Here is a 26,049-nt window from a genome sequence, read left to right on the forward strand (position 1 = left end):
GAGGACACGCCCCCTGCAGGAAGTACGTCACCCGGCCAAGCGGAAGGAAGCTTTGGGCCGTGTGCGTGAGCTTTGCTTGCCATGGCGGCTGCTAAGAAACCTTTGGAGTTCCACGCCAAGCGGCCCTGGCTCCCGGAGGAAGCGGTGGAAGATCCGGACGAGGACGACGAGGATGCTAACGATGAGGCCGACGATGGGTTCTCCCTGCAGGAGGTGTTACGGCTCGGGGGCACCAAGGTAATGGCCTTGGACTCCAAGAGAAGGGAAACACAGGCGCGTGGAGTGGTCCCGCGAGTGGCGGGGGCAAGTGGCCCGGCAGCCCCCGAGCTGCAGAGTGGGAGGGCATCGTGGACCCAGATCCCAGTTTTGAAATGTGCTCGGTGCGCTTCCCGCACTTCTTTCCCATTGCTCTTTGCAAGAGAAAAGTCGTTTAGAATTGAACGTTTTTATGCCGTGTCTTTTCTTAGGATGTAGGTGTCATCTCATTTTATTGACGTAGTATAACTGGCACTCTGTCAGGTCGGAGAGGACTGACTTTTTTTTTTGGTCCTGACCTCGTGGTATCAGTGTTTGGAGCCCCAGTGGTATTGGAATTTAACTTCTATTCTCACAAAGTACACCCACACGCTCAGTTTACGCCCAAGAAGCTCTCTGTGCTCTTGGAATTTACATCCTAATTAAGGCAAAGAAACAGTAACCAAACTTTGGAATACATTGTATATCAGACGCTTAGCAGAGAAAATTAAAACGAGGAGGGAGGATAATAAATGGGCGAGGCGTTACAGTTTTAAACGAGGTGATCGGGGGACCCACCCCTGAGTTTTCGAGCAGAAAATTGAAGGAAAGAAAGGACTGAGCCTTTTTGGTTTTGTTGTTCCAGGAACAGTAAAAATAGTGCAAGTGAGGTGAGAGGAGAGCAGTAAGAAATGAGGTCAGACATGGAAGCAAGCTAAGTGTCCATCGACAGATGAACGGATAAAGAAGATGTGGCACATATATACAATGGAATGTTACTCAGCCATGAAAAAATGAAATTGAGTTATTTGTAGTGAGGTGGATGGACCTAGAGTCTATCATACAGAGTGAAGTAAGTCAGAAAGAGAAAAACAAATAACATATGCTAACACATATATATGGAATCTAAAAAAAAAAATGGTTCTGATGAACCTAGGTGCAGGACAGGAATAAAGACACAGACGTAGAGAATGGACTTGAGGACACGGGGAGGGGGAAGGGTAAGCTGGGACAAAGTAAGAGAGTAGCATGGACATATATACACTACCAAATGTAAAATAGATAGCTAGTGGGATGCAGCTGCATGGCACAGGGAGATCAGCTCGGTGCTTTGCGACCACCTAGAGGGGTGGGATAGGGAGGGTGGGAGGTAGATGCAAGAGGGAGGGGATATGGGGATATATATATGTATAGCTGATTCACTTTGTTATACAGCAGAAACTAACACAACATTGTAAAGCAATTATACTCCAATAAAGATGTTAAAAAAAAAAAAAAAGGAGGTCAGAGAGGTAAGAGGATGGGCTTATCTTCTGAATTTGATGGGAAACCTTAGAAGATTTGTAGCAAATATGTAACAGAGCTTTGCTTTTTATTATATGTTTTGTTTTCAGACTAGACTTTCTGGGCAACATGGGGAGGGGGAGGGGGAGGATGAGCGATTAGAGGCAGGAGAAATGCAACTTACCGGGGCATATTCACAGTTTGCTCTGTACTTGGGTTGTATTTAATTTTTGAGTAGGTAATATATGCACATGTTATGAAAAGGTTTGTTTTGGTTTTTGCTTTGTTTTGTTTAAAGGAGGGGGTACAGGATGAAAAGTCTTCTTTCCCACTTTTATCTCCAGCCATGCAGTTTCCCTTCCAGGAAGCAATTATTTTTGTGTCTTTTATATCTTCCAAGCAGATACACACACACACACACACACACACACACACCTATGTTTGTTATTTTTTACACAAAAGGTACCATACTATGTAATATTTTAAATCTTTTTTTTCTTACTGTTTTATTAGATATCCCTCCACATCAGTATAAAGTTCTGTCCTGGGACTTCCCCGGTGGTCCAGTGGTTAAGACTTTGCCTTCCAATGCAGGAGGCGTGGGTTCGATCCCTGGTCGGGGAACTAAGATCCCACATGCCGTGGGGTGCGGCCAAAAACTTAAAAAAAAAAAAAAAAAAAAGAAAGTTCTGTCTTTGGTTTTATGCCCATAACATCATTTTCTTAATTTATCTAACTAGCCATTTATTGTGGATATTTAAGTTGTCAATCTTTTGCTATTTTAAATAATGCTTCAGTAAATAACCTTGAACATATATATCTTTTTCCACATTTGTAAGTGTATGCATAACCTAAATTTATAGAAATGGAACTGCTGGGTCAAAGGATTTGTCTTGTATTTTGACTGAAGTTGACAAATTGCTCTCCATAGAAGTTGTGCCAGTTTACACTTCCATCAGCCATTTAGGAAAGTGCCTTTTCCTCCACCCTTTCCCCAACACCACCTGTCTTAATTTTATCTTTGCTTCTCTGGCAGATTAAAAAATAGATGTGTCATTGTGGTTCTAATTTGGACTTCTTTAAATGTCAGTGAGGTTGAGCATCTTTTCACATTTTTAAAGAACCACTTTTTTTTCTATGAACCGTTTGTTTATATCCTTTGCACATCTTTCTGTTGGGTTGTCACTTCCTTAGCTGATGTATAGGAACTTTTATATTACATATTAAGCCAAATTACTTTGATATGAGTTGCCAGTTGTTTTTTCCAGCTTATTATTTGTCTTTCAATTTTTGTATATGTTTTGTGTGTAAGAGAATAATAAATATATCCATTCTTTTCTTTATGGACCCTGGGTTTTATGTCAAATTTGGAAAGATTTTTCCCTACTCTGGAATTATTTTTTTAATTAAAAAATTTTATTTTTATTTTTATTTTTTAAAGTTATTTTTGATGCGGACCATTTTTAAAGTCTTTATTGAATTTGTCACAAATTGCTTCTGTTTTAGGTTTTGGGTTTTTTTTTGGTCACAAGGCATGTGGGATCTTAGCTCCCCAACCAGCAGATTGAACCCGCACCCCCTGCATTGGAAGGCGAAGTCTTAACCACTGGGCCGCCAGGGAAGTCTCTGGAATTATTCTTTTAATTATGCTGTGCTTTCTCCTATTACTTTATGGTTTTATTTTTCACATTTAAATCTTTGATCTATCAAGTAAGTACTTTGGGTGTAGGTGGGAGCCTAGGCAATACTGTGATAACTCAATTTTATGGATAATTGATTTCAAGGATATAGATATCAAATTAACTTTTGAGGTTTTAACTAAACTGTTGGATTTGTAATTTATTTTTAACTTATATTTTTATGCAGCAAGATTACCTTATGCTGACTGCTTTGGATGAGAATGAGGAAGTGGTGGATGGAGGCAAAAAAGGAGCAATTGATGATCTTCAGCAGGGTGAATTGGAAGCATTTATTCAAAATCTTAGTTTGGCCAAGTATGCAAAAGCTTTCTTAATTGAAGAAGATCAACCAGCTAAAAAACAAGAAGCCAGCAAAAAAGAAGCAAGATTATCTAAAGTAGATAATAAAAAGCAAAATACAGCAGAAAGTGAAAGTAAGGTGAAAAATAAGAAGAGGCCAGAACAACATTCTGTTGAGAACAGCAGTGCCATAACGAAAGCAAAGAGAGATAAGCAACAGGATATCTTTGAATTTTTTGAGAGACGGACATTGTTACTTAAGTCTGGAGGCAAATGGTATGATCTGGAGTATAGCAATGAATACTCATTGGGACCCCAGCCTCAGGATGTTGTGTCTAAGTACAAAACCTTGGCTCAGAAGTTGTATGAACATGAAATCAACTTATTCAAAAATAAGACAAATAATCAAAAGGGAGCCTCTTCTACCTGGATGAAGGCAATTGTGTCATCAGGGACGCTAGGTGACAGAATGGCAGCCATGATTCTTCTTATTCAGGATGATGCTATTCACACACTCCAGTTTGTAGAAACTCTCCTGAACCTTGTTAAAAAGAAGGGTAGCAAACAGCAGTGCCTCATGGCTTTGGATACTTTCAAAGAGTTACTCATTACAGACCTTTTGCCAGACAGTCGAAAGCTACGGATTTTCAGCCAGCATCCTTTCAACAAACTAGAACAGTTGTCCAGTGGCAACAAGGACTCAAGAGATAGAAGACTCATATTATGGTATTTTGAACACCAGCTGAAACACTTAGTGGCTGAATTTGTGCAAGTCTTAGAAACTTTAAGTCATGATTCATTAGTAACCACCAAAATTCGAGCCCTTGTAGTGGCTCATGAGCTTCTTTGTAACAAACCTGAGGAAGAAAAGGCCCTTCTTGTGCACGTGGTAAATAAACTGGGAGATCCTCAGAACAGAATAGCCACCAAAGCCTCCCATCTGTTGGAGACATTGCTTTGTAAACATCCCAATATGAAAGGAGTTGTGTGTAGTGAAGTAGAAAGACTGCTTTTCCGCTCAAATATCAGCTCCAAAGCCCAGTATTATGCAATTTGCTTTTTAAATCAAATGGCCCTCTCCCATGAAGAAAGTGAATTAGCTAACAAACTAATAACTCTTTATTTTTGTTTTTTTCGGACTTGCATCAAGAAAAAAGATATTGAGTCAAAAATGCTCAGTGCCCTTTTAACAGGAGTGAATAGGGCATATCCCTATGCCCAGACTGGTGATGACAAAGTGAGGGAGCAGGTTGACACGCTGTTCAAAGTGCTGCATATTGTGAATTTTAATACCAGTGTGCAGGCTTTAATGTTGCTCTTCCAAGTAATGAATTCTCAGCAGACGATATCAGATCGATATTATGCAGCATTATATCGGTAAGTACCTACTATTCCAGTGTGTGAATGAGAAGTAATATGGTCTAATATAATGCAGTGCCCCTCTGTGGGGCAATAGAAAGACTTAGAAAGTAGGATTTTTGGCCCCTCTCAGCAACTTGCTATTCACCAACTTTGAGTCATTTAATCTTTGGCTCCCTGTTGGGCATCTGTATTATATGTTTTGAATACGTCATTTATTATTTTTTATTTTGAGAAGTCCCCATCCTCGGTCCTGTATTTCTTTCCTCCTGTCCTTCACACAGCCATTTAGTCGTTCATTCAACAAGAATTTTTTGAGTGTCAACTATGTGCTGGGCACTATTCCAGAACTCAGGATATAGCACAGTGAACAAAATTCCCACCTCTAGAGGCACTTTCGTTCAAATTGGGGAGGACAAATGGTAAACAAGAATGTTTTTAGATAGGAGGGTTGGGGTTTGCAGTTTTGGAGTTTTTTTAAAATATTGGGATTAAGACTTTGGTACTAGATTTACTGAATTTTGCAACTGTCCTGCAGTGCACCCACTGGGGGCTGATATTTTGAACAGTTTGTACACTTGGGAACTGTTGAAGTACACCAACAAGCTACGTATTTCCTTCTAATTCGTTTTTCTAATTTTACATACATATGTCTTGTGAGAAATGTAACATAGTGGTTAATATCTTGGACCTAAGCTACATGAACTGGATTTGAATACCAGCTATTAGCTTGCTGTGTAACTTTGGACAAATACTTAATCCTCATTAAAACCATATTGGTAAACATGATCAATCCCATTTTACTGTGCTTTTATTCATCTATAAATTGTCAAGGGAAGCACCTATCCCGTAGGGTTATTATGAAGATTACGAAACTTCCCCACATTACACAGCTAAAAAATGACAGAACTGGGATTTTAATAAGATTAAGGAGTTAATGTATTTGTAAACCCATGTCATCGTTAGTGTATGGTATGAATTTAACAATGCCCAACAACATAGTAAGTGCTCTGTAAGTGTTGGCTGCTACCATTATCATCATCATTATTATTATTACTACTCACATACATTTCTTAAATTTAATCCTCTTAACAGCTCTCCAGCCTGTGAGGTACAATAATTTGTGCAAGGTCACACAGACAGTATGAGGCCAAGTTAGGTGGCAAATCCAGGCCTATTGACTTGGAGTTCATGGTGATTCATGGCCCTGATTGCACTGATACACTAAAAAGAATCTCAGAGGCCTTTCCACAACTCTTAAGAGTCTACAGTCTTTTAAAGTACTGTAACCCTAATTCCCTGGCAGTCCAGTGGTTAGGACTCGACGCTCTCACTGCCATGGCCTGGGTTCAATCCCTGGTTGGGGAACTAAGAATCCCACAAGCTGCACAGTGTGGCCAAAAAGAAATGTTTTAATTTTTTTAAAAAATAAAGTAACAAATACTTAACAACTCTTCTTAGTTTGGAAAGACTTCCAAGGCTGAAAATGTAGAGGTTTCAGGATTAGGTTTTTTGGTAACTTTTGAGGGTCATAAGAATTTCTAATTTTTCGAAAGTGTGTGGAATCTATTGGAAAACTTATATTTCTGATATCCATTTAACATGTCAGAGTTTAACACAGCAGTCTAACATCTCTGAGGAGTACATTCCTAACTCTTTAAATTACTGTTTGCCAAGAGCTCTCACAGATGGATTCCCTCAAAGGGCTTTTAAGCCTTTTTAAAGTATTTATTTTCTCTTGGTTTTATTAAAAATCCTTTAAATAAAAATTCCCTGATATTAGTTGAGGGATAAAAGAAATGAAGAAGCAATTTGGTTTACAAAAACGTGATTTATCAAAAACTCCAGGAACGTATTCTGGGTCAAATGGTGGAGACAACAGCCATCTAAATTCTCAAGTTTTTCTTTTGATGCCTAATGGAACTTATGATTTAAAATGAGCGCCAAAATGGATGGAAATGTTGAAAAATTCAAATGAGAGGAGAGAAAGTAGAATAGCAAAAATTATATGAATAACATAGACTTTCTCAGAATATCACCAGTAGGTACTAGAATTGTGGAACTGACAAATGGGGAAAACTAGATATGTGAGCAATATGAAAATGCCTCGCAGGGTTAAATATTTTCATTTCTGGTGTTAGTAGAAAAAAATTAAAAGTGCTTAGAACAAAAGGATTGATTCCACTTTTGGAGTGGTTATCTGGAGGATTGTATTAATTCTGGGTGTCCTAATGTCTGGGGGTCCAGACCATTTGGAGCATCTCTAGGATTCAGCAAACAGGATAAAGAGAGAATTTTAAAATTATCATATGAGATAATATCTCAGCAGCCTGCAGAAGAGAGATTTTGGGGGAGAGAAGGACAAATAATAGCTATAGTAAATGGTCAAGTATTTGAAAGGCTGTCGTGTAAAAATATAATTAGGTTATTTTGTTGTGGGTTTTTTAACCAGTTTATTGACCTATAAAATTGTATATATTTAAAGCATACAACATGAAGATTTGATACATGTATCCATTGTGATGATTACCATAATCAAGTTAATTAACACATGGATCACCTCACATACATAGTTACTACGGGGGGGGGGAGGGATTGAGAATGCCTAAGATGTATTCTCAGCAAATTTCAAGTACTCGATACAGTATTATTAACTATATTCACCATGCAGCTGAACGCTTACACCCTTTGACCAACATCTCCCCATTACCCCACCCCCTACCAATCTGTTCCCTGTTTCTATGAATTTGATTTTTTTTTAAGCTTCTACATATACATGACATTAGAGTAGTCATCTTTCTCTTTTTTCACTATGCATAATGTCCTCCAGGTTCATACGTGTCACAAAAAGGGCTTCCTTCTTTCTTGTGGCTGAATAATAATCCATTGTGTGTATATACCACATCTTCATTATCCATTCATCTGTTGACACACACATAGGTTGTTTCCATACTTTGGCTATTGTGAATAATACAGTGAATGTGGGAGTGCAGATAGCTCTTTGAGATACTGACTTCATTTCCTTTGGATATATGCCCTGAAGTGGCATTGCCGGGTCATATGATAGTTTTATTTTTAATTTGTTGAGGAACTGCCATACTGTTTTCCATAATGGCTGTAGCAATTTATATTCCTACCAACAGTGTACAAGGGTTCCATTTTTTCCACATTCTTGTCAATGTTTGTTAACTCCTGTCTTTTTTATAATAACCATCCTAACAGGTGTGAGTTGATATCTCGACGTGATTTTGATTTCCATTTCCCTGATGATTAGTAGTATTGAGCGCCTTTTCACGTACCTTTTGGCCATTTGTGTGTCTTCTTTGGAAAAACGTCTATTCAGGTCCTTTGCCCATTTTTAAATTGGATTATTTGGGAGGTTTTTGCTATTGTATGAGGTTCCTTATATATTTTTTATATTAACCATTTATCAGATACATGGTTTGCAAATATTTTCTTCCATTCCATATGTTGCTTTTTCATTTTGTTGATGGTTTCCTTTGTTGTGCAGAGGGCTTTTAGTTTTATGTAGTCCCACTTGTTTATTTTTGCGCTTGTTGCTTGTGTTGCTTCAGAAGGCAGTAGTAAAATTGATGGTTGGAAATTACACAGGAGCAGATTTCAGCTGTGGATAAAGAAGGTGTTTTCTGGCAAAAATGAGTTGTCCAAAATTGGACTGTGCTCCTAGAGTGAGAGTGAGCAATCCTCAGTCACGAGAGACATTGAACGAGCACTTGCCATGGAATGAACCACTTACTCATTCAACAAATATTGAGTGCTTATTAAGTGCCAGGCACTGGGGTTACAACAGTGAATAACACAGGCACAGTCCCTGTTCCATTGGACTTTGGGGGGAAAAAAGAGAAAGGAAACAAAATGTGTTAAACTATAAAGAAGATAAACATGGGACTGAGATAGAGAATAACGGAGGAACCTATGGACGTGCAGACGGTTGGAGAATGGCATTCTGGGCACAGAATAGTGTACAGGAAGGATTTACACAGGTAGTACATTGAACAAGAGATTCTCACAGTTCAGTTTTCTACTCTACATGTACAGTCTTCACTAGAGCCATGTGTAGGCAGCCTCTGGTCACCCAGCTAGTAGCTAGTGATGCAAGGATAAGAACCCTGGTCTAGTTGACTGCTTTCATAGGCCAGTTTTCACTGTTTGGTTTTGGATTAGCCTTCCATGCGCAGTTCTTTATCTATATGAAAAATTATACTGTTAGGGCTGCGCCCTGTTGGTCTAGAGAATAGAAAACCACTTGGAAAAGAGAAAAGAAACCACACACAAAAAAGAAAGTCGTGCTCCTGTGGCTTTTCTTCCCCCTGGTACTATCATCACTCTTTCTATTCTGGTCATTGACTTCCATCTTACATCTTAGGGCAGAAATGGTCTCTTCTAAAATAAGCAGCAAGGTTATTCCTGACTAAGATGAGGTTAGTAGTTGCCTCTAGTAGTTGCTGGGTATGGGGGTGTTTTATGAATAAACGCAATCTTGTTTCTGTTTTGCAGGAAGATGCTGGATCCAGGGTTAATGTTGTGTTCTAAGCAAGCCATGTTTCTTAACCTTGTCTACAAGTCTCTGAAAGCTGACATCATGTTGCGGAGGGTGAAGGCTTTTGTGAAGAGGTTACTTCAGGTTACGTGTGAACAGATGCCGCCATTCATATGTGGAGCTTTATATCTCGTGTCTGAGATCCTTAAAGCAAAACCAGGTTTAAGAAGTCAACTAGATGATCCTCCGGTATATTTTACAATTGCTTTTTTTTTTTTTTTTTTTTTTTTTTTAATTTTATTTATTTATTTATTTATTTTTATTTATTTATGGCTGTGTTGGGTCTTCATTTCTGTGCGAGGGCTTTCTCTAGTTGCGGCAAGTGGAGGCCACTCTTCATCGCGGTGCGCGGGCCTCTCACTATCGCAGCCTCTCTTGTTGCGGAGCACAGGCTCCAGACGCGCAGGCTCAGTAGTTGTGGCTCACGGGCCTAGTTGCTCCGCGGCATGTGGGATCTTCCCAGACCAGGGCTCGAACCCGTGTCCCCTGCATTGGCAGGCAGACTCTCAACCACTACGCCACCAGGGAAGCCCTACAATTGCTTTTTAAATCGAGTGGCTTCTGAAATATATTTGGTATTTTTCTTCTTTGCTTCAGTGACAATAACTTACTTAGTTCTCTGGAGCAGAGTGTGAGTCCTGGAATTAGACTGACCTGGATTTTAGTCCCAGGTGTACAGTTTACTAGGTGGGCATGTTGCTTCACCCCTTTACTCGTAACAAACTACCCTAAAATGTGATTATATGAGGTAGTTACAGTTATAGAGCTAATAGATCTCTTAAGCCTATCTCCTCAGTTGTGAAATGGACGTAATAGCACCTACCTCATAGGGTTATGTACAACAGCTCAGTTCATTTGAGGGCTGAATGCTTTCAAAGTCTCAGGGATTCTTGGCTCAAAACTTAACTCTGTTACATTTAGGAATAAGAATGTGGTCTCCTCTCATTCTAAATTCCATTGATGGAACTTTCACGTTTCATCAAAATTGCAATAAACAGATCTTCTTCAAAACTACTTCATGTAATTGAATACTCTTCCCGTTGATTAACCCAGATTCATTAAACCATTTTTTTTTAGGAGTCTGATGAGGAAGAAAATTTTATTGACATAGGAGATGATGAAGAAACAGAAAAATTCACTGATGCAGATAAAGAAACAGATACAGATACCATGAAAAAAGTTGAGATGGAAGAAACTGTGTCTGAAAGTCATGTGGAAACCAAAAAGTTAGAGTCTGCTTCTTGGGTGCACTTTGATAATTTGAAAGGTGAGTTTCTTAAATCTTTAAATTATTTTCTTGAATTTTTAAACCGAGGAACTGGATTCCTCTTTAATCTTAATAGAAATTAATATTATACCATTTTAGAAGTCCTCAATATTGCTTTATTTTAGATGGGAGCACTCATAACCAGATATAATTAGGATCCTAGAAGTAAATTTTTAATATAATGAATCATTGACTTACTTATGAACAGTACTACAGATAATAAATACATCTTTTAAAATAATTTAAATCTTAGAAATTAAAGCAGATACCTTTTGGAGCTGTGAAGATTTAGTGAGAAAACTTTGGCCATGTTAGATGCACAGTAGATCTCTTTTCCTTCAGCTGTAAGTGTAATAAGTTTATACTTTTGAATGAGTTTTAGTTTCTTGATCTTTATCTGTACATGTAAAGGCCTCCTGCATGGAACATATATGAAAACAACACATATGTGTACACAAAGTTTGATTTATAAACAAAAGTATTTGGTTACATATTGTGAATAGTGTGGAACTTGTCGTTACTTTGTTCAAGCATCATGTTTACCCTCTGTAGTTCCTTAAAGTAATGTTTTAGGATTGAAAACATTCTTGATATAGAAACTATGTTTTCCATACACACAAACTGAATTAAGTCTATTAATAGACTATTAGAGCCAAAAGAAATCTTAGAAATGCAGGCTTTTCATTTGAGGCTGTAAAGAAAAGCACACTAGCCTTGAGGATCAAGAAAGGTGCCAGACCCATTTCTTCAAACTTGTTGTGGGACTCTTGGTCAAATTATTTCATCTCTCTGAACTTTAGTTTGCTTGTGAAGTATAAAAGAGAAATATGGTAGCCACCAGGAAGTTTTTAAAAGAATCCGTCAGTTGCCCTGAAGGCTAAACTGGGAATAATCCTTTAGAAGGATGACAGGCATGTGCATTGTGAAGTAGACAGTTCCTTGCGTGTTCTGAAGTTTCCTTGTTTTAAATTTTCTAATCTGGAGTTGCTAAAAACATGAAGCAGATAATATAAAACCTGTTCCAAGTGAGACTTACTTCTGGGCATAATTTAATGACAAACATTCAGTGTACTCTAAAGCTCCAAAAGAATTTAGACCTGTTTCATCTTCAGGTCATTTGTCATCTTAACACTTAATGACCTAATTGACCGAGAAATGGGTACCTATTTGAAAAGGGGATAAATTTTGAAGGGGAGCTTTTAGTAGTTGGGATAAATATGCTGCCTGGTTTACTCAATAGCAAATGCTAGCTTAGGTACCAAGATAAATTCTGGTGGCTTGGAGTTTTTATTCTAGGTAGGATGCCTGGCTAACTAAAAATGTTGATACTTAATAATTGTCAGTGACAGCATTGATCCTGGTGGGTGTAGTGACCTCTTGGGCTAGGAATAGAGCATTTGAGAAATACTATATTTGTGTTCTCAGGTGGCAAACAGTTAAACACATATGATCCATTCAGTAGAAACCCTTTGTTCTGTGGAGCTGAAAATACAAGTCTTTGGGAACTCAAAAAGGTAAAATAATTTCAAATTGTCTCTTAATTCAACTGTGCTATATATTTGCCCCATGGATTTAACACTTTCAAGTTTCCATTTTTCTTATAAGTGATAAATATAGGAGTTTAGTTATTTAGACATTAATTGGCATAAGAAAGCAATTTGAAGTATGTCACCTGGCTGTAATGCCTTGTAACCCATATTTCTATTGCCTCTGAAAAACGTTAAATTTACACATTTCTACATTCACATGTAGAAAATCTTAAATAATGTGCCTGCAAAATAAGGATGTTAAAAAAAAAAAAATAAGGATGTTATACATGGCTATAAGTAAATTTTGCTTTTTGTAAGCACACTATTGCATATAATGGCTCTGTAAAATGGATAAATTTTGCTTTATGCCTTAGATATCTCTGAAAGGTTTTGTGATAATAAAACTTTTTGCAAGCAAAGTTACTTTTTAAATGTGTGAAAGGAACTCATATTTCTAATAAGCTTTCTATGATTTTTTTGCTAAAGCAAGTGTCTACCCATGCAGACTCCTGTGGGTCCCTGACACCTTGTTAGCGAGTCTGCAAGGTCACAACTACTTTCATAGTGATACCAAGACATTATTTGCCTTTGTCACTATTGACAGTGGCACTGATGGTATTAAAGAAATGATGGATAAAACTGCTGGTGCCTTAAAACAAATACAAACAGTAGTACCAGGCTGCACTCATGGGCATTACATTCTTCATTGCCACATACTTGCAGAGGGGGAAAAACGCCAGCATCACATAAGAACGATGAGGCAGGAAAAATTGTTGATTTTATTATCTTGACCCCAAAGTACATACATGTCTTTTTAATATTCTGTGTGTATATATAACAAGAACACATAACACACTCTGCTGCAGACCTAAGTATGAGGGTTGTCTCATGTTTCAAGGAAAAGTGCCTGTGTAGTTGTTGGAAATGCAGCTAGCTGGCTGGCTGACAGACAGGCTGGTCATTCAGACTTGGGTATTTGAGAGATATTTTCTTGAAAATGCATGACGTGAACCTGTTACTTCAATCAAAACAGCTGACAGTATGTGTTGTCAATGATAACGTTCAAGCTTTTAAGCAAAGGTTAAAATTTTAGAACTCCTGTAACCACCATCTTGAGCTTAACAGTTTCTCAGTACCTTTTCTGATTGAAAGGAGTGGTGATACTAACAATGTGATTTCTGTGATGTTGAATGAAATGTGACCAGCATTTGGAAGAATTGCATAACTCACAAAGTCAGTATTCTCCATATGACTAATACACAGTGTTATGAAGTCAAGCATGGATAAAAGATCCATTCACTGTAGACCAGTTAATTTTAAGTAGCAAGTACCAAAAGCTGATTGATAGGGTTTCAGATTCCATACTGCAACTAATCTTCAATTTCAGTGTAGTATCAAAGAAAAAAACCCCACAATTATGTGAAAGACTATTGGTTAATCCTATTTTTTCCAACTATATATCTGTGTGAAGCCAGATTTTCTTCATATACTTCAACTAAAATAACATGGAATACAGAAGCAGATATGAGAATCCACTGTCTTATGTTAAAACAGACATTAAATAGATTTGCAAAACTGGAAAATAATGCTACTTTTATCACTAATATTAATTTGTTCTGAAAAAGTTATTTTTCATAAAACATTATATTAATATGTAATATGTTTATTGTTAATTTTATTTATTTTTAAAATTTATTTGTTTATTTAATCTTTGGCTGTGTTGGGTCTCTGTTGCTGCGCACGGGCTTTCTCTAGTTGCGGCGAGTGGGGGCTACTCTTTGTTGAGGTGCGCAGGCTTCTCATTGTGATGGCTTCTCTTGTTGTGGAGCACAGGCTCTAGGTGCACGGGCTTCAGTGGTTGCAGCACGCTGGCTCAGTAGTTGTGGCTCATGGGCTCTAGAGCGCAGGCTCAGTAGTTGCGGCGCACGGGCTTAGTTGCTCCACAGCATGTGGGATCTTCTTGGATCAGGGCTCGAACCCGTGTCCCCTGCATTGGCAGGCGGATTCTTAACCACTGCACCACCAGGGAAGCCCTATTGTTAATTTTAAATGAACTATAAGTGTTTAAATTTTTTCTGTTGTAATTTCTAATAAGGTAAATATCAATAGATATATCCCACTTAAATTATGGAAGCTCTTGAGGTCCTTGATTTTTAAGTATATAAAGTGTTCCTGAGACCAAAACTTTGAGAATCACTCTTCTGATGTATCGGCTTAAGTTTCAGTTTTTTGGATTTTCTTAAATAATCGGCAACTGTGGTAGGAGTTGACCTTATTTCATTTTTTTTTTAGCTTTCTGAGCATTTTCATCCCTCTGTGGCCCTTTTTGCAAAGACTATCCTTCAGGTAAGTCTCAAATATTCAGAAGACAAGAAATTAAAGAAAATAAGTAATCCAGTTTTAGATAATCAATAATTAGTCAGTGTTTACTAGATAGAATCGTGTACATTTTTCTGCTGTTGTAAAGGAGCAATGACTTGTTTGATACAGAGCAGCAGATAATTCTTCCCACTTTGAGATGAATGGAAATACAGGATATTACAAAACCACAAGAGTTATTTACTACATCCTGGCTTTGCTCCTGAAGAAAGATTGCCCTCCCCTTTCCCTTTTCTCATGTTTGCCAGTCAGGGTTTTGTTCCTGGTTAATGGTTAGATAACCTACATAATACTATTTGACTATTCATAAAATCAGCAGTGCATTGTAGAATATGTATGAGTGTGTTTAATTTCTTCAAGAAAAGAATAACATGCATGAAAGGGATATTTGAAGGGTCTTTTATTGCATATTTGTGCCTTCGAAGCAATGTAATAGATGCTTATGCTTTTCTTCTTGTTTTTTCTCTGGATGTATATATATAATTTCTTAATTCCCTCCCCCTATCTTTCAGGGAAATTATGTTGAGTATCCAGGGGATCCACTACAGGATTTCACACTAATGAGATTCTTGGATCGATTTGTATACCGAAATCCAAAGCCACATAAAGGCAAAGGTATGCTTCTATTTGATGAATTTTTTGGTTTTCACTGTTAATGTTCAATAAACAACATGAGCATATATAACTAGGTTTTACATTACACTGTCTTGATTTTACATTTCAGAAAATACAGACAGTGTTGTGATGCAGCCAAAAAGAAAACATTTTATGAAGGATATTCGTAGTCTTGCTGGTAAGTATAAAGCCTGGACGGTTGAACCTGACAACAGTACAAGTCAGTAACACATAAATTGTGTTATTCTTTGCTCTACTTTATCAGAATAAAACCTAAGCACCAGAGATATTATCCATCTTTGTTGCCAAGATTGGTATGCGTTTTCAAGTTTACTGAGATTGGGCCTTTTTTTTTTTTCCAGAAAATTTCAAACATATCCAAAGCATATATACACAAGTGATATGATGGACCCTCCCCACCCCACCCATAACCATCACCCATCTTCAACAATTAGCATTTGCCATTCTTGTATCATCTATAGGTAAAGCTATAGCTTTATCAGTGACACTGCCCACATATAATTACCTTTTACAGCTCAGACCGTTTTAAGCTCTCTAATGGGCTTGGCGGAAATACCCACAACAGATTTTGTCACAGAGCATCATTTTAAACTTATTTCAACAGGTATTTAGTACCCATCTTGTGGATCTAATTCTGCTCTTGTATTCACAGCAGGTATTTCTTATATACTAGATCCCAGCTCCTTTTTGTTCACAGTCCTAGGGTTCAGTTACAACTTATAAATCATTTAATTTCTAATTGACTTACATCACAGAGGTCCAGACATAAAAGGACTTGCCCAGTTAGAGATGGAATCAGAAGCCAAATACCCTTTTAACCAAGATGAGCCTGAAATTTTTATTCTGATGAGGAAGCACTAATATATTGTAGTTCCTTATTCTTGGTTCTTAGTTTTCCTCAGTATTAAGTTAAATTGTGGATACTTCTGTGTTTGCTTCCTATTCCCAGAATGGCAGGCATTGTTGTCATTTTTCCAAGGTGAAAAATGACAAGTTTAAAGTGATTATTAAGAGAACTCTTTTGAGTCTTTGTTTCTCTTGAAATTTGGATCCTGGATGCAACTGCAGGACAAGAGAACCCTGTTCTTTCACTGTGACGCACTGATGGCTACAAACTGTATTGCAGTTGATGAAGTTTCAAATGTTGGGTTTCCTCCACACAACAGAGGTTGTCCTTCTCACTATAAGATGCCTTCTGTCCAGGGACTTCCCTGGTGGTGCAGTGGTTAAGAATCCGCCTGCCAGTGCAGGGGACACGGGTTCAAGCCCTGGTCCGGGAAGATCCCACATGCCGCAGAGCAACTAAGTCTGTGCGCCACAACTACTGAGCCTGCGCTCTAGAGCCCGTGAGCCACAACTACTGAGTCTGCGTGCCACAACTGCTGAAGGCTGCGTGCCTAGAGCCCGTGCTCCGCAACAAGAGAAGCACCGCAATGAAGAGTAGCCCCTTTTCGCCGTATCTAGGGAAAGCCCGTGCATAGCAATGAAGACCCAACACAGCCAATAAATAAATAAATAAATTTATAAGATGCCTTCTGTCCAACTTCCTCACATTATGAGCCTTTAGAATCTTTGAGATTCTAAAGAATTATAGGTATTCTGTATTTAGTCTTAAGAGCTTGAATAATATAAAAAGAATTACTTAAATAAAATTTTTAACTTGTTTTCCTAGTTAACAGTAAGGAGTTCCTTGCAAAAGAAGAAAGCCAAATACCAGTGGATGAAGTGTTTTTCTACAGGTAATATATTTAATACTGTTTCATTTAGAGAACTGTTAAATTTTAAATTTTTAGATTCCGTAAATGCTTTGTTAACATAGGCCTATCTTGAAAAGGGCAAAGGATATGTCAATCCATTTTTGTGAGGGGAGTTTAGAAATGTCATTTTGCTAATGTTAAGATATCTAAACGAAACTAAAACAAGTAAATTTGAGGGTTTTGTTTTTAATAATTTAGCATAAATTTTAAGAACCTTGACTTTGAAAAAAATTTTTTTACTCTAGTAATTTTCTTACAGGCTTAAATCTGTAACTCATGAGTTATTTGTCCAAAACATGGCTCCGAGTAGAATTAGCAAAATTCACCGCACTACTATGGAGATAAGTCCTAAACCTACTAGTATTAAAACTAATGCCTTGTAATAGTAAAGGAACTATTATCTTATCTGGTTGATTGGGTAATTGGGTTCGATTTGGTTTGCTCCTTTTTTTTTTTGGTAGCACTGGATCTTCGTTGCTGTGCGCGGGCTTTCTCTAGTTGCGGCGAGCGGGGGCTACTCTTCATTGCGGTGCGCGGGCTTCTCATTGCAGAGCACAGGCTCTAGGCGCGCGAGCTCAGTAGTTGTGGTGCACGGGCTTAGTTCCTCTGCGACATGTGGGATATTCCCGGACCAGGGCTTGAATCCGTGTCCCCTGCATTGGAAGGCGGATTCCCAACCACTGTGCCACCAGGGAAGTCCCTGGTTTGCTTTTTTAAAAAATTTTTTGTGTAAAGAATTTTGAGGCTATGATCCCATCTGCAAAATGCTAAGTTTCACTGTACCCTGATAGAAGAAAAAGTCTGATAAAATATTGTGATTACAGGTCATTTAGAGCCACAGTTTCTAACATTCGAATACTTGTTATCATTTCAATCGTGTTGATGCTAAAACAACCTTTTACTATGCCATTTAATTAAGATGAGTTAAGGTGTTTTTATGAAGAACCAAGCCTAAATCAGCTGAGTTAACAGCTTTTCACTTGTTTGTGACACTGGCCATAGGTGCTTTGATTATAGTAAAATGGGCCCTATGATAAAATTATCAAATATATAACATGCATTTTATTTTAGGTATTATAAAAAAGTTGCTAGTGTTAAAGTGAAACAAAAACGGAATGAAGATGAAGAAAGTATAGAAGATGTGGATGATGAGGAATTTGAAAAGATGATTGGTAATTTGTTTACCTTTATAATCCACAGAGTTAGAAAAATTTTATTGGAATTTAGACTGAAAATAAAAAGGGAAATTAGATAAGCTTACATTGAGCTCACATGTTGCGTATCATATTACACCTACTAAAAATAAGCACATAAATAGTTCTAATGGAGTAAAAAGGTCTGCAATTGCTAAATATTGTTTTATTTGATATTTTCCCTCTTTCCATAAAAGAACTGTAGAAAGAAGCTAAAGTTAACTGGAACACATTTAGTTTAGGGATTTAATTAAGGTCAGCATATTCATGGGTTTGTGTAGATTAATAAAACACCAGCAGTGTCAGATGTATATCATTTTGGTGTTTACTTATCATGAACAGCCAAATCATGATGTGTTGATTGATTCAAATGTAAGACATGTCAACTTTGTTACTCCTTGCTACATCTCACAGTTTGTATATTGTTCTCTGGCAGACACATTTGAAGAAGATAATTGTTTCACCTCTGGAAAGGATGACCTTGACTTTGCTAGGTAAAATACTTTTCTTCATTTTTTTTTTTTTTTTTTAACTTTTCCCAGCATTTCTCAAATTATTGTCCCTCGGAACAGTGGAGCACAGGACTATGTGTTGTATAGGAGAAAGGTATTAGGTATTGAAGGAAGTTTGGGAAGTGGACACAGTACTTTCATTTTGGACCTTTATAATGCCCGTTAGTATATTAAATAAAGGCTCTGAGCCATCTGTAACTCTCCTTTGAATTCTGTTAACAGCCTAGTGCCCTGCTGGTCACCAAAACATACTTGAGAAAACAAAGTCCTCTTTTACATTTCAAGTTGTTGTTTTTCTTCAGCAACATGAAGAAGAAAGCAAAAGGAGCTAAGGATGACTTAGAAGATGAAGATTCAGAAGATGAGGACCTTGGTAATTTGGATGATGATGAAGTTTCCTTAGGAAGTATGAATGAAGAATTTAGTGAAATTGAGGAAGATGGAGGAACATTCATGGATGTGTTAGATGAAAATGAGGGCATTCCAGGTAAACTTTTAAAAACATAAGACAGAAACAAACTGGAGCTTTCTTCCTCAGCATAGGCTAGTTCTTCTGTTGAAGGTTTTTTAATATTACCCTGTATTCAGATTAATACTCAGATCAGACAGAAATTTAAAGAGGACCTTTTCTTTTTTCTCCTCTCATTTGAAACTGAAGGGTTTTTTTTTTTTTGAAGGGTTTTGTTGTTGTTGTTTTATCAGCAGTTGAGTTTCTGTTTTGGGCTTTTATTTTAATCAGCAATGAGGCTGTCTGTGCTATACCTGTCGAGCTGTTATACTGCCTTTTTAAAATGTTGGTAATGGTAATTTGTAGTTTTTAAAAGTTAATCAATATTCATCATCGTAGCCCTATAGCAGTTCTACTGTTTTCTTAAATTGCTTAGTAACAGCAGGGTTTCTTTTGGTAACAGAACTTGATGATGATGTCAGCTTCAAAGTCAATAGTAAGAAAAGCAAGAGAAAAGGTGCAAATGATTTTGACTTTGCTGGGTCATTTCAAGGTAAGAAAATGTATTGAGTCTCTTTTAAACCTAAGCAATGAGCATGGGAAAAGCTATTGTTCATTATCATTTTGGGAAATTAACTTTTCTAATGGATAAGAAGTCTTAAACGTATTTTTAATATATGAAAAATGTTGTTTCTCACATTCACCTTCAATTATTTTTTCTTCCCAAATTCACTCCTCTCATTTAAATAGCTCTAGATCATCATTTCATTCATGTTTAAACCATTCAATACTACATAAGCCCTGGATTTTCCATAGACACCTGTTGCCTTTTTCCTTTTCTCTATCAACTTTTATCCTTCCCATTTGACCCATCTAAAAACCCATGCTCTTTACTAACTTCATTTTCCTTTTTTAATGAGATCTGCCATTTTGCTGCCATGACAAAATGATTATAACCTCAAAAATATATAAAACAGATAGGAATTTTTTAAGTATATGATAACAGATTATGTCTTTTAGTGTAACTTCTACGGTGCTAATAAAAGGAAAAAAGTACTATATCAGGTGACAATATTAAGTTTTTGATAAAAATGTAGAAAGCACGATAAATATTTTATGACGAATTTTATTTCAAAGTGGCTCTAGTAGAGACATTGATGTAGAGTTTTAAGTATTGTTTCAGGTAAAGTGAAAATGGATAAAAGCAATATTTTTAGTTAATATAGTTTTAGATAGTGTGAGTTAAAATGTAATAAACATTAATGAACTTATTTACAAAACAGAAACAGACTCACAGGCATAGAAGAAAAACTTGTGGTACCAAAGGGCAAAGGAAAGGGGGATAAATTGGATAAACAAGGTCCCTACTGTATAGCGCAGGGTACTATATTCAAATATCTTGTAATAAACTATAATGGAAAAGAAAAAATGTAATAAATATTAAAAATAGATACTTCACTCTCTTATCTATTTTGAAAGGTTTATATGTTTAGAATTACAGGGGAGTTTTTTTTAAAGAACAGGTTTATTTTGAGTAGTAAACAAAACTCCATTTATCACATAATAAACAAACCATCAATTTCTTCACAGTCCAAAGAACAAAACCTCTGACTTAATTAGAGTTTACACTTAGTCTAAAATCCATCCATGTCAACTTTGGAATTTTAATCTTGCCTGATACTACGAAATAGGGCAAACTTTGATCGATGGTCAAATCTGAAAGACAAGAAGACACTGTTGTCACCTCAACAGTCCTATTAGGATATTAACTTTAAAAAAAAAAAAACTTTATACTAACTTTTAAGTTATTTTTCTGTCTTTAAATGCCAGATACCTAATGATACTAGAAGATAATTGTAATTGTGTGTTTTAACCCAAATATATATATTTTTTAACAAAACTATGTTGAAGATTGTATTTATCCAAAATCATTGGATTTACAATTTAATAATCTAGACTTATGCTTTTTTTTAAGGACCAAGAAGAAAAAAGAAAAGAAATTTCAATGACTCCAACCTATTTGTATCTGCTGAAGAGGTAAGGATAATGTACTGCTTTAAGCAGTTAGCTATTCTATTGATACATTGTTTTTTAAGTTTTCTAATACGTGCATCCCCCCCTCTTTTTCTCTTTTAAAGTTTGGCCACCTGTTGGATGAAAATATGGGATCCAAGTTTGATAACATTGGCATGAATGCCATGGCTAACAAAGATAATGCAAGTAAGTAACTTGAATTTTTATTTAGGTTTTAACTTCGAATTAGGTTAACTAACTTCGGCTTTAACTTAGAATTTCTGAAAATCTGAATATTTTTGGAGGACCTTTTTATAATAAGAAGGGATAAATGGTTCCTTACAACCTGGAAAGAATGGCTTTTTCACCTCTGTCTGCAGAGCACATGGGATTAAAAAGTATTTATACTACAGGAAAAAAGACTACAGCCTACAAAAGTTACTTTTTTTTTTTATTGAGGCAGGCTATTTTTATACAGTATGAATTTGCTAAGTAACTTTATAAATACTTTATAGGCATTTTAATTATTTCTGATATTGATAGTTACTGGCTGCTCTTCTTTCACCAGTAAGTGTTCAGGGGAAATAAAATCTTTAGAGCATTTGTTCCTTTGCTGTAAACAGTAAATCTCTGACGATAAATATGGAAGGAAAGCAACAACCAAGGAGGGGTTTGCGCAGTGGATGGGAAATGACTGTAGGTCATGGCAGACTGGACGTTCCTGTTAGGATGTTCGGTGGGGCCTCCAAGAGTCTACAATGTGCTTATCTTTTTTCTCCCTCCTCAAAGGTCTCAAACAGCTTAGGTGGGAGGCTGAACGCGATGACTGGTTACACAACAGAGATGTGAAAAGCATCATCAAGAGGAAGAAAAATTTTAGAAAGAGGCCAAAAACCACTCAGAAAATTAAAAAGCAAAGAAAATGAGTGTTTTCTAAGTAAATTACAAGTTAAAATTCTACTTACTCCTAATTTTTGCTGTTCAGCCATTTTTCTTGATCTTGCTCTCTGATTCCATACATTCCAGAGTGTTCAATGGATTTGTAATAAACTATAAATAGAAATAGCTGTCATTTATGAAATCATGTAAAAGTGTTAAAATTAAACTATATTGAGAAAAAAAATCTAGCTTTTTTCCCCTTATTTCTACATGGTAAAATGAAAAGGATGACAATAGGATACATGTGTTGTGTATAAGCTCTAGAATCTCTGCTAATCATTGTAATGAACACTATTTACTAAGTGTTACTTTATACCAGATACTGTGTGAAGTAATTACATAATGTTATCTTGTTTAATCCTTACAACAATTCATGAGATAGGCATTATTATCTCTACTTGACGGAGAAAGAAAAAGCTCCAAGAAGTTCGAAAATCAGAGATTGGTTTTAAGTTTTAAGCTGTGGATTTGATTCCGTCACACTCAGATATGTCTCATTCCAAAGTCTACATTCTTAACCCACCGGAAGAATTAAGAATCCAGCCCATTAGCTGGATTAACCCATTGGCTAACTGGGATGAGAATTTTCTCCACTGTGTTCTCAGAAGGAGTGAAAATAGAAATGAACAGTATTTTTGGAAATTGGCATCACAAAATTAAAGTCATTTAGCCCTTAATTGGTCATAAAGAAACAATTTATAAAGGTTACCTGAAAAGGTTGTTTTGTACTCTTAATTTCACTTAAGGAAAAACATACCTTCCAAGATGAAAGGGAATTTCTTGCTCATTGTTTGCCTGAAATCTAATGAAAAGTCTTAAAATTAGGCATGATTAGAAATTCATTGTTTTAACACATGGAGCCATAACTTAGTGCTAGCTTTAGGGTCTATAAGATAGGAATCCTATAAATTAGAAATTTGTGTTAAAAGTCCTTCTTGGTAATCCAGGAACTGTATCTTTTTAAATAGGGTGTAAATTGCACTTAAACCTTTTATGTAGCCTTCCCTAGTTATTTTGGAGTTTTTAAAACTTGGCCTATATATATGATGTAATTTATTTTGAAACGGTATTTAAAAGCAAATTTTCAGTGTTAATGTGAAATTCCCTTGTGTAATTTTATAAATTGTTCTTATGGATGCCATTTTACCTTGTTAGAGAATTAGACATAAGACTTCACTACACCCAATTTTTGAAGTGATCTTAAACTTTACTTTGCTTTTAAATACCGTTTGGATGTTTTCTTTTATACCCTTCCATCCTTTAAGAAGGCAAATGACAAGTTTCAAAGATGGCCACCACCCCAGGACTACTATTCCCTGCTTTAGGGAAAGAGAAAGTAGCACTTCCTGATTTTAAAAGTTGAGGGCGCTAATATAAAATTTCCCCCACAAAATGACAAAGCACTTTTGGTGATGGCCAGTGGCATGGGAAAGGCTTTTAGTGGCTAGTATTGATGCAGAGGAAGCACTCTGCTAGCTTGAGAAACTGGTTACTTGACAATTCAGCTATGTTACCTCTTGCTTTTTCAGTCTTACCAAACAATGAGGTGTAATGGACAGGCTGGATTTTTTTCCATCTGTGCTCCCAAACTAAGCCAGACTAAGGACACTGCTCTATGCCCCCCATTAGTAAAATCCATGGAAGTATGAAACATTTTCCCTAGTCCACAAACATTAAATTTTTTTTTTTTTTGGGAAGAAGTCATTTATTCTATAATAACACCTAGCTTCTTCCCCTTGTGCCCATAAAATGGCTAATATCAATACACTGAATCTGAAAAGGCAGTTTCTCTAAAGAAGCCATTTAACCTAAAATGCATTAGCAAACTGTACACCCCCCTACAAAACACTAATTTCTGAATTATGATTACCTTGGCTTGTGTTCATCTTTTTAAACAAAAAATATGCTCCAAAAATGCCCACAAGTTCAGCTACTAAAACTCCTTTAAAGATCTTCTTTGCCAGTGGATCCATAGTACGGGCCATCCTAAGTTTAACAATAACAAATAAATGTAAACCTGAATAAGCATATACAAACTTAGTACCACTTCTATAAAAATAACTCCAATTCATTCCCATAGTTTGAATGATTATATAGGAATAAAACCCTAAAGTTACCGTATCCTTAGTTGTATTAGACATGTCTCACTTTCCTAGTTTTCAACCTCCATGCCTAAGGGGCACAAGTGAACCAAAGACATGACTGGAGAAAGCACAGAGCGGAGACAAAATGCAAGGCATTGTGAAAGGAACTAACAGTTTATGGAACTGAGATTTTTAAATTGCCTAAGAATATAAAATGGTGGGAGTTAGGGTAAAACATTTTTTTAGCTGAACTAGGAATTAAATAAGATATGATCTAATGGGCACAAATGTGAAGTTCTTTATGAAGTACCCTACAAAAGTAAGGTTATTCTGCAAGTCGTTGTACATGTTTTATAGCTAGAAGTTTTATTTATACAACATACTGAACTATGTGCCACAGTTCTGGGCATTTTATATAAAGTTGAGCAATAAACTGGTTCTTGTTCCTGAGGAGCTGCTATTCTAAGTTTTTTCAAACTAATCACATCACCCAAAGGGCTTGTTAGAAATGCACATTCTTGGGCCTCAGCAGGCAATTCCCCAATCCCCAGGTTCTGATTCAGCAACTCTAGGGTTGGTGCCAGTAAGGGCAGAACCAGTAATCTGCCCTTTTGCAGGCAACTCCAAGTGACGTTTATACACGAGGCCTCTGGACCACGTGAGGGGAACACTGACCACCATCACCCAGTAAGTGGCAAAACTAGACTTCAAATCTTGATTCTCTTCCTATAATTAAAATAAAAGCCAGTCAGAAGGAAGGGCTTAAGTCTTTATTCTCTTTCACTAAAGCAAAGGCTAACAAGGAAAGGGCGGTATAACAAGTGAAGAAAATAGCATATATGACTTACTGAGTATATGAAATGTAAACCCAAGTGGTTTTATTTTTTGTTTTTTTTCTTTTGGCTGTGCCCAGTGGTATACGGGGATCTTAGTTCCCCAACCAGGGACTGAACCCATGTCCCCTGTAGTGGAAGTGCGGAGTCTCAACCACTAGACCACCAGGGAAGCAGCTAAACCCAAGTTTTTACTTTGCCTCAAAGTCAGGAAGGACAGGAGAACCAGTGGTTTTTAAACTCAGGATTTCAACACTGTCCTGTGTATGCTCTGTAACACTCTTCTGTTCTCTGTGTGAGGTGGCACCTCCTCTCTAATACTCTACAGCCCCAGCTCTCCAGCTCATTCCATTCAATTTTAACTCCTTTTTGCAATGTCTAAGGGTGGGCGTAATTAAATACCCTACTTTGGTAGGATTATCCTACTAATATTGTAACCAGCTGTCCCTCCCCCCCAGCCCCCAGATTCCCTTCTCTCATTTTGATAATGTGATCACCCTGGGGACTAAAAGATTAAAACTTTATTATTCTCACCTAAGAGAAATGAAGTGGAGGGAGTTAAAAAAGAACTGACACATAACCAAGAGGCGGTGAGGGACTTGTTTTGCTCTGTCTACTACTATGCTGTACATAACTGACAGGAAATAAGCCATGATCAGTACAGGGAGCTCTCTTGGGGTTATTTTTGACGTTCAAAGGGTGAAAAACAAAACAAAACCAAGCCTGCCTGCAGCCAGATCCACAGTGTAAGGACGCCAAGTAGAATTTTGTTTTGTTTTGTTGGGAGCGAGGATAAAGTTTCAAAAAACAAAGTGCAGATAATTGTATAGTAAAGCATTTACCTTTCTTAAAAACGGATATACATACATTTTACATTCCATGTCCCTCAACTTCAGAAAAGGTGTTTATAATGACTGACAAAACCCATTTGATAAAGACCACCAAAGGCATAGCCATCCACGACAGGTTACTAACGGGCAGAGGCCGAGTAAGACTAGACAAGATTTTGGAGAAGGAGGGAACTCAGGTGAAGTGTAAAATA

General features: G+C 36.8%; 2 protein-coding genes across 4 annotated transcripts in view; one reads left to right on the forward strand and one right to left on the reverse strand.

The window, feature by feature from the left end:
- Window positions 1-17: 17 nt before the first annotated feature.
- Window positions 18-22,834, forward strand: CEBPZ (CCAAT enhancer binding protein zeta). Its single transcript, XM_036872474.1, has 16 exons — window positions 18-237; window positions 3,385-4,874; window positions 9,375-9,606; window positions 10,495-10,684; window positions 12,110-12,198; window positions 14,506-14,559; window positions 15,105-15,207; window positions 15,317-15,385; window positions 16,901-16,967; window positions 18,057-18,157; window positions 18,615-18,672; window positions 18,993-19,177; window positions 19,602-19,691; window positions 21,114-21,175; window positions 21,277-21,358; window positions 21,941-22,834. Exons 1-16 carry the CDS (start codon window positions 82-84, stop codon window positions 22,075-22,077), a joined length of 3,165 nt encoding a protein of 1,054 aa, XP_036728369.1. The 5' UTR covers window positions 18-81; the 3' UTR covers window positions 22,078-22,834.
- Window positions 19,954-26,049, reverse strand: part of CEBPZOS (CEBPZ opposite strand) — a 33,995-nt gene continuing 27,899 nt past the window's right edge. For all 3 annotated transcript variants that reach the window (XM_036872479.1, XM_036872480.1, XM_036872481.1), the window contains 4 exons: window positions 23,961-24,076; window positions 22,848-22,892; window positions 22,117-22,201; window positions 19,954-20,854 (listed from right to left, as the gene is read on the reverse strand). In XM_036872479.1, coding sequence (XP_036728374.1) covers window positions 22,119-22,201; window positions 22,848-22,892; window positions 23,961-24,076 — 244 coding nt within the window. In that variant the 3' untranslated portion in view covers window positions 19,954-20,854; window positions 22,117-22,118. The remainder of the gene's footprint in view (window positions 20,855-22,116; window positions 22,202-22,847; window positions 22,893-23,960; window positions 24,077-26,049) is intronic.

This window comes from Balaenoptera musculus, chromosome 13 (assembly GCF_009873245.2).
Source record: "Balaenoptera musculus isolate JJ_BM4_2016_0621 chromosome 13, mBalMus1.pri.v3, whole genome shotgun sequence".
In the NCBI taxonomy this organism is placed as follows: Eukaryota; Metazoa; Chordata; class Mammalia; order Artiodactyla; family Balaenopteridae; genus Balaenoptera; species Balaenoptera musculus.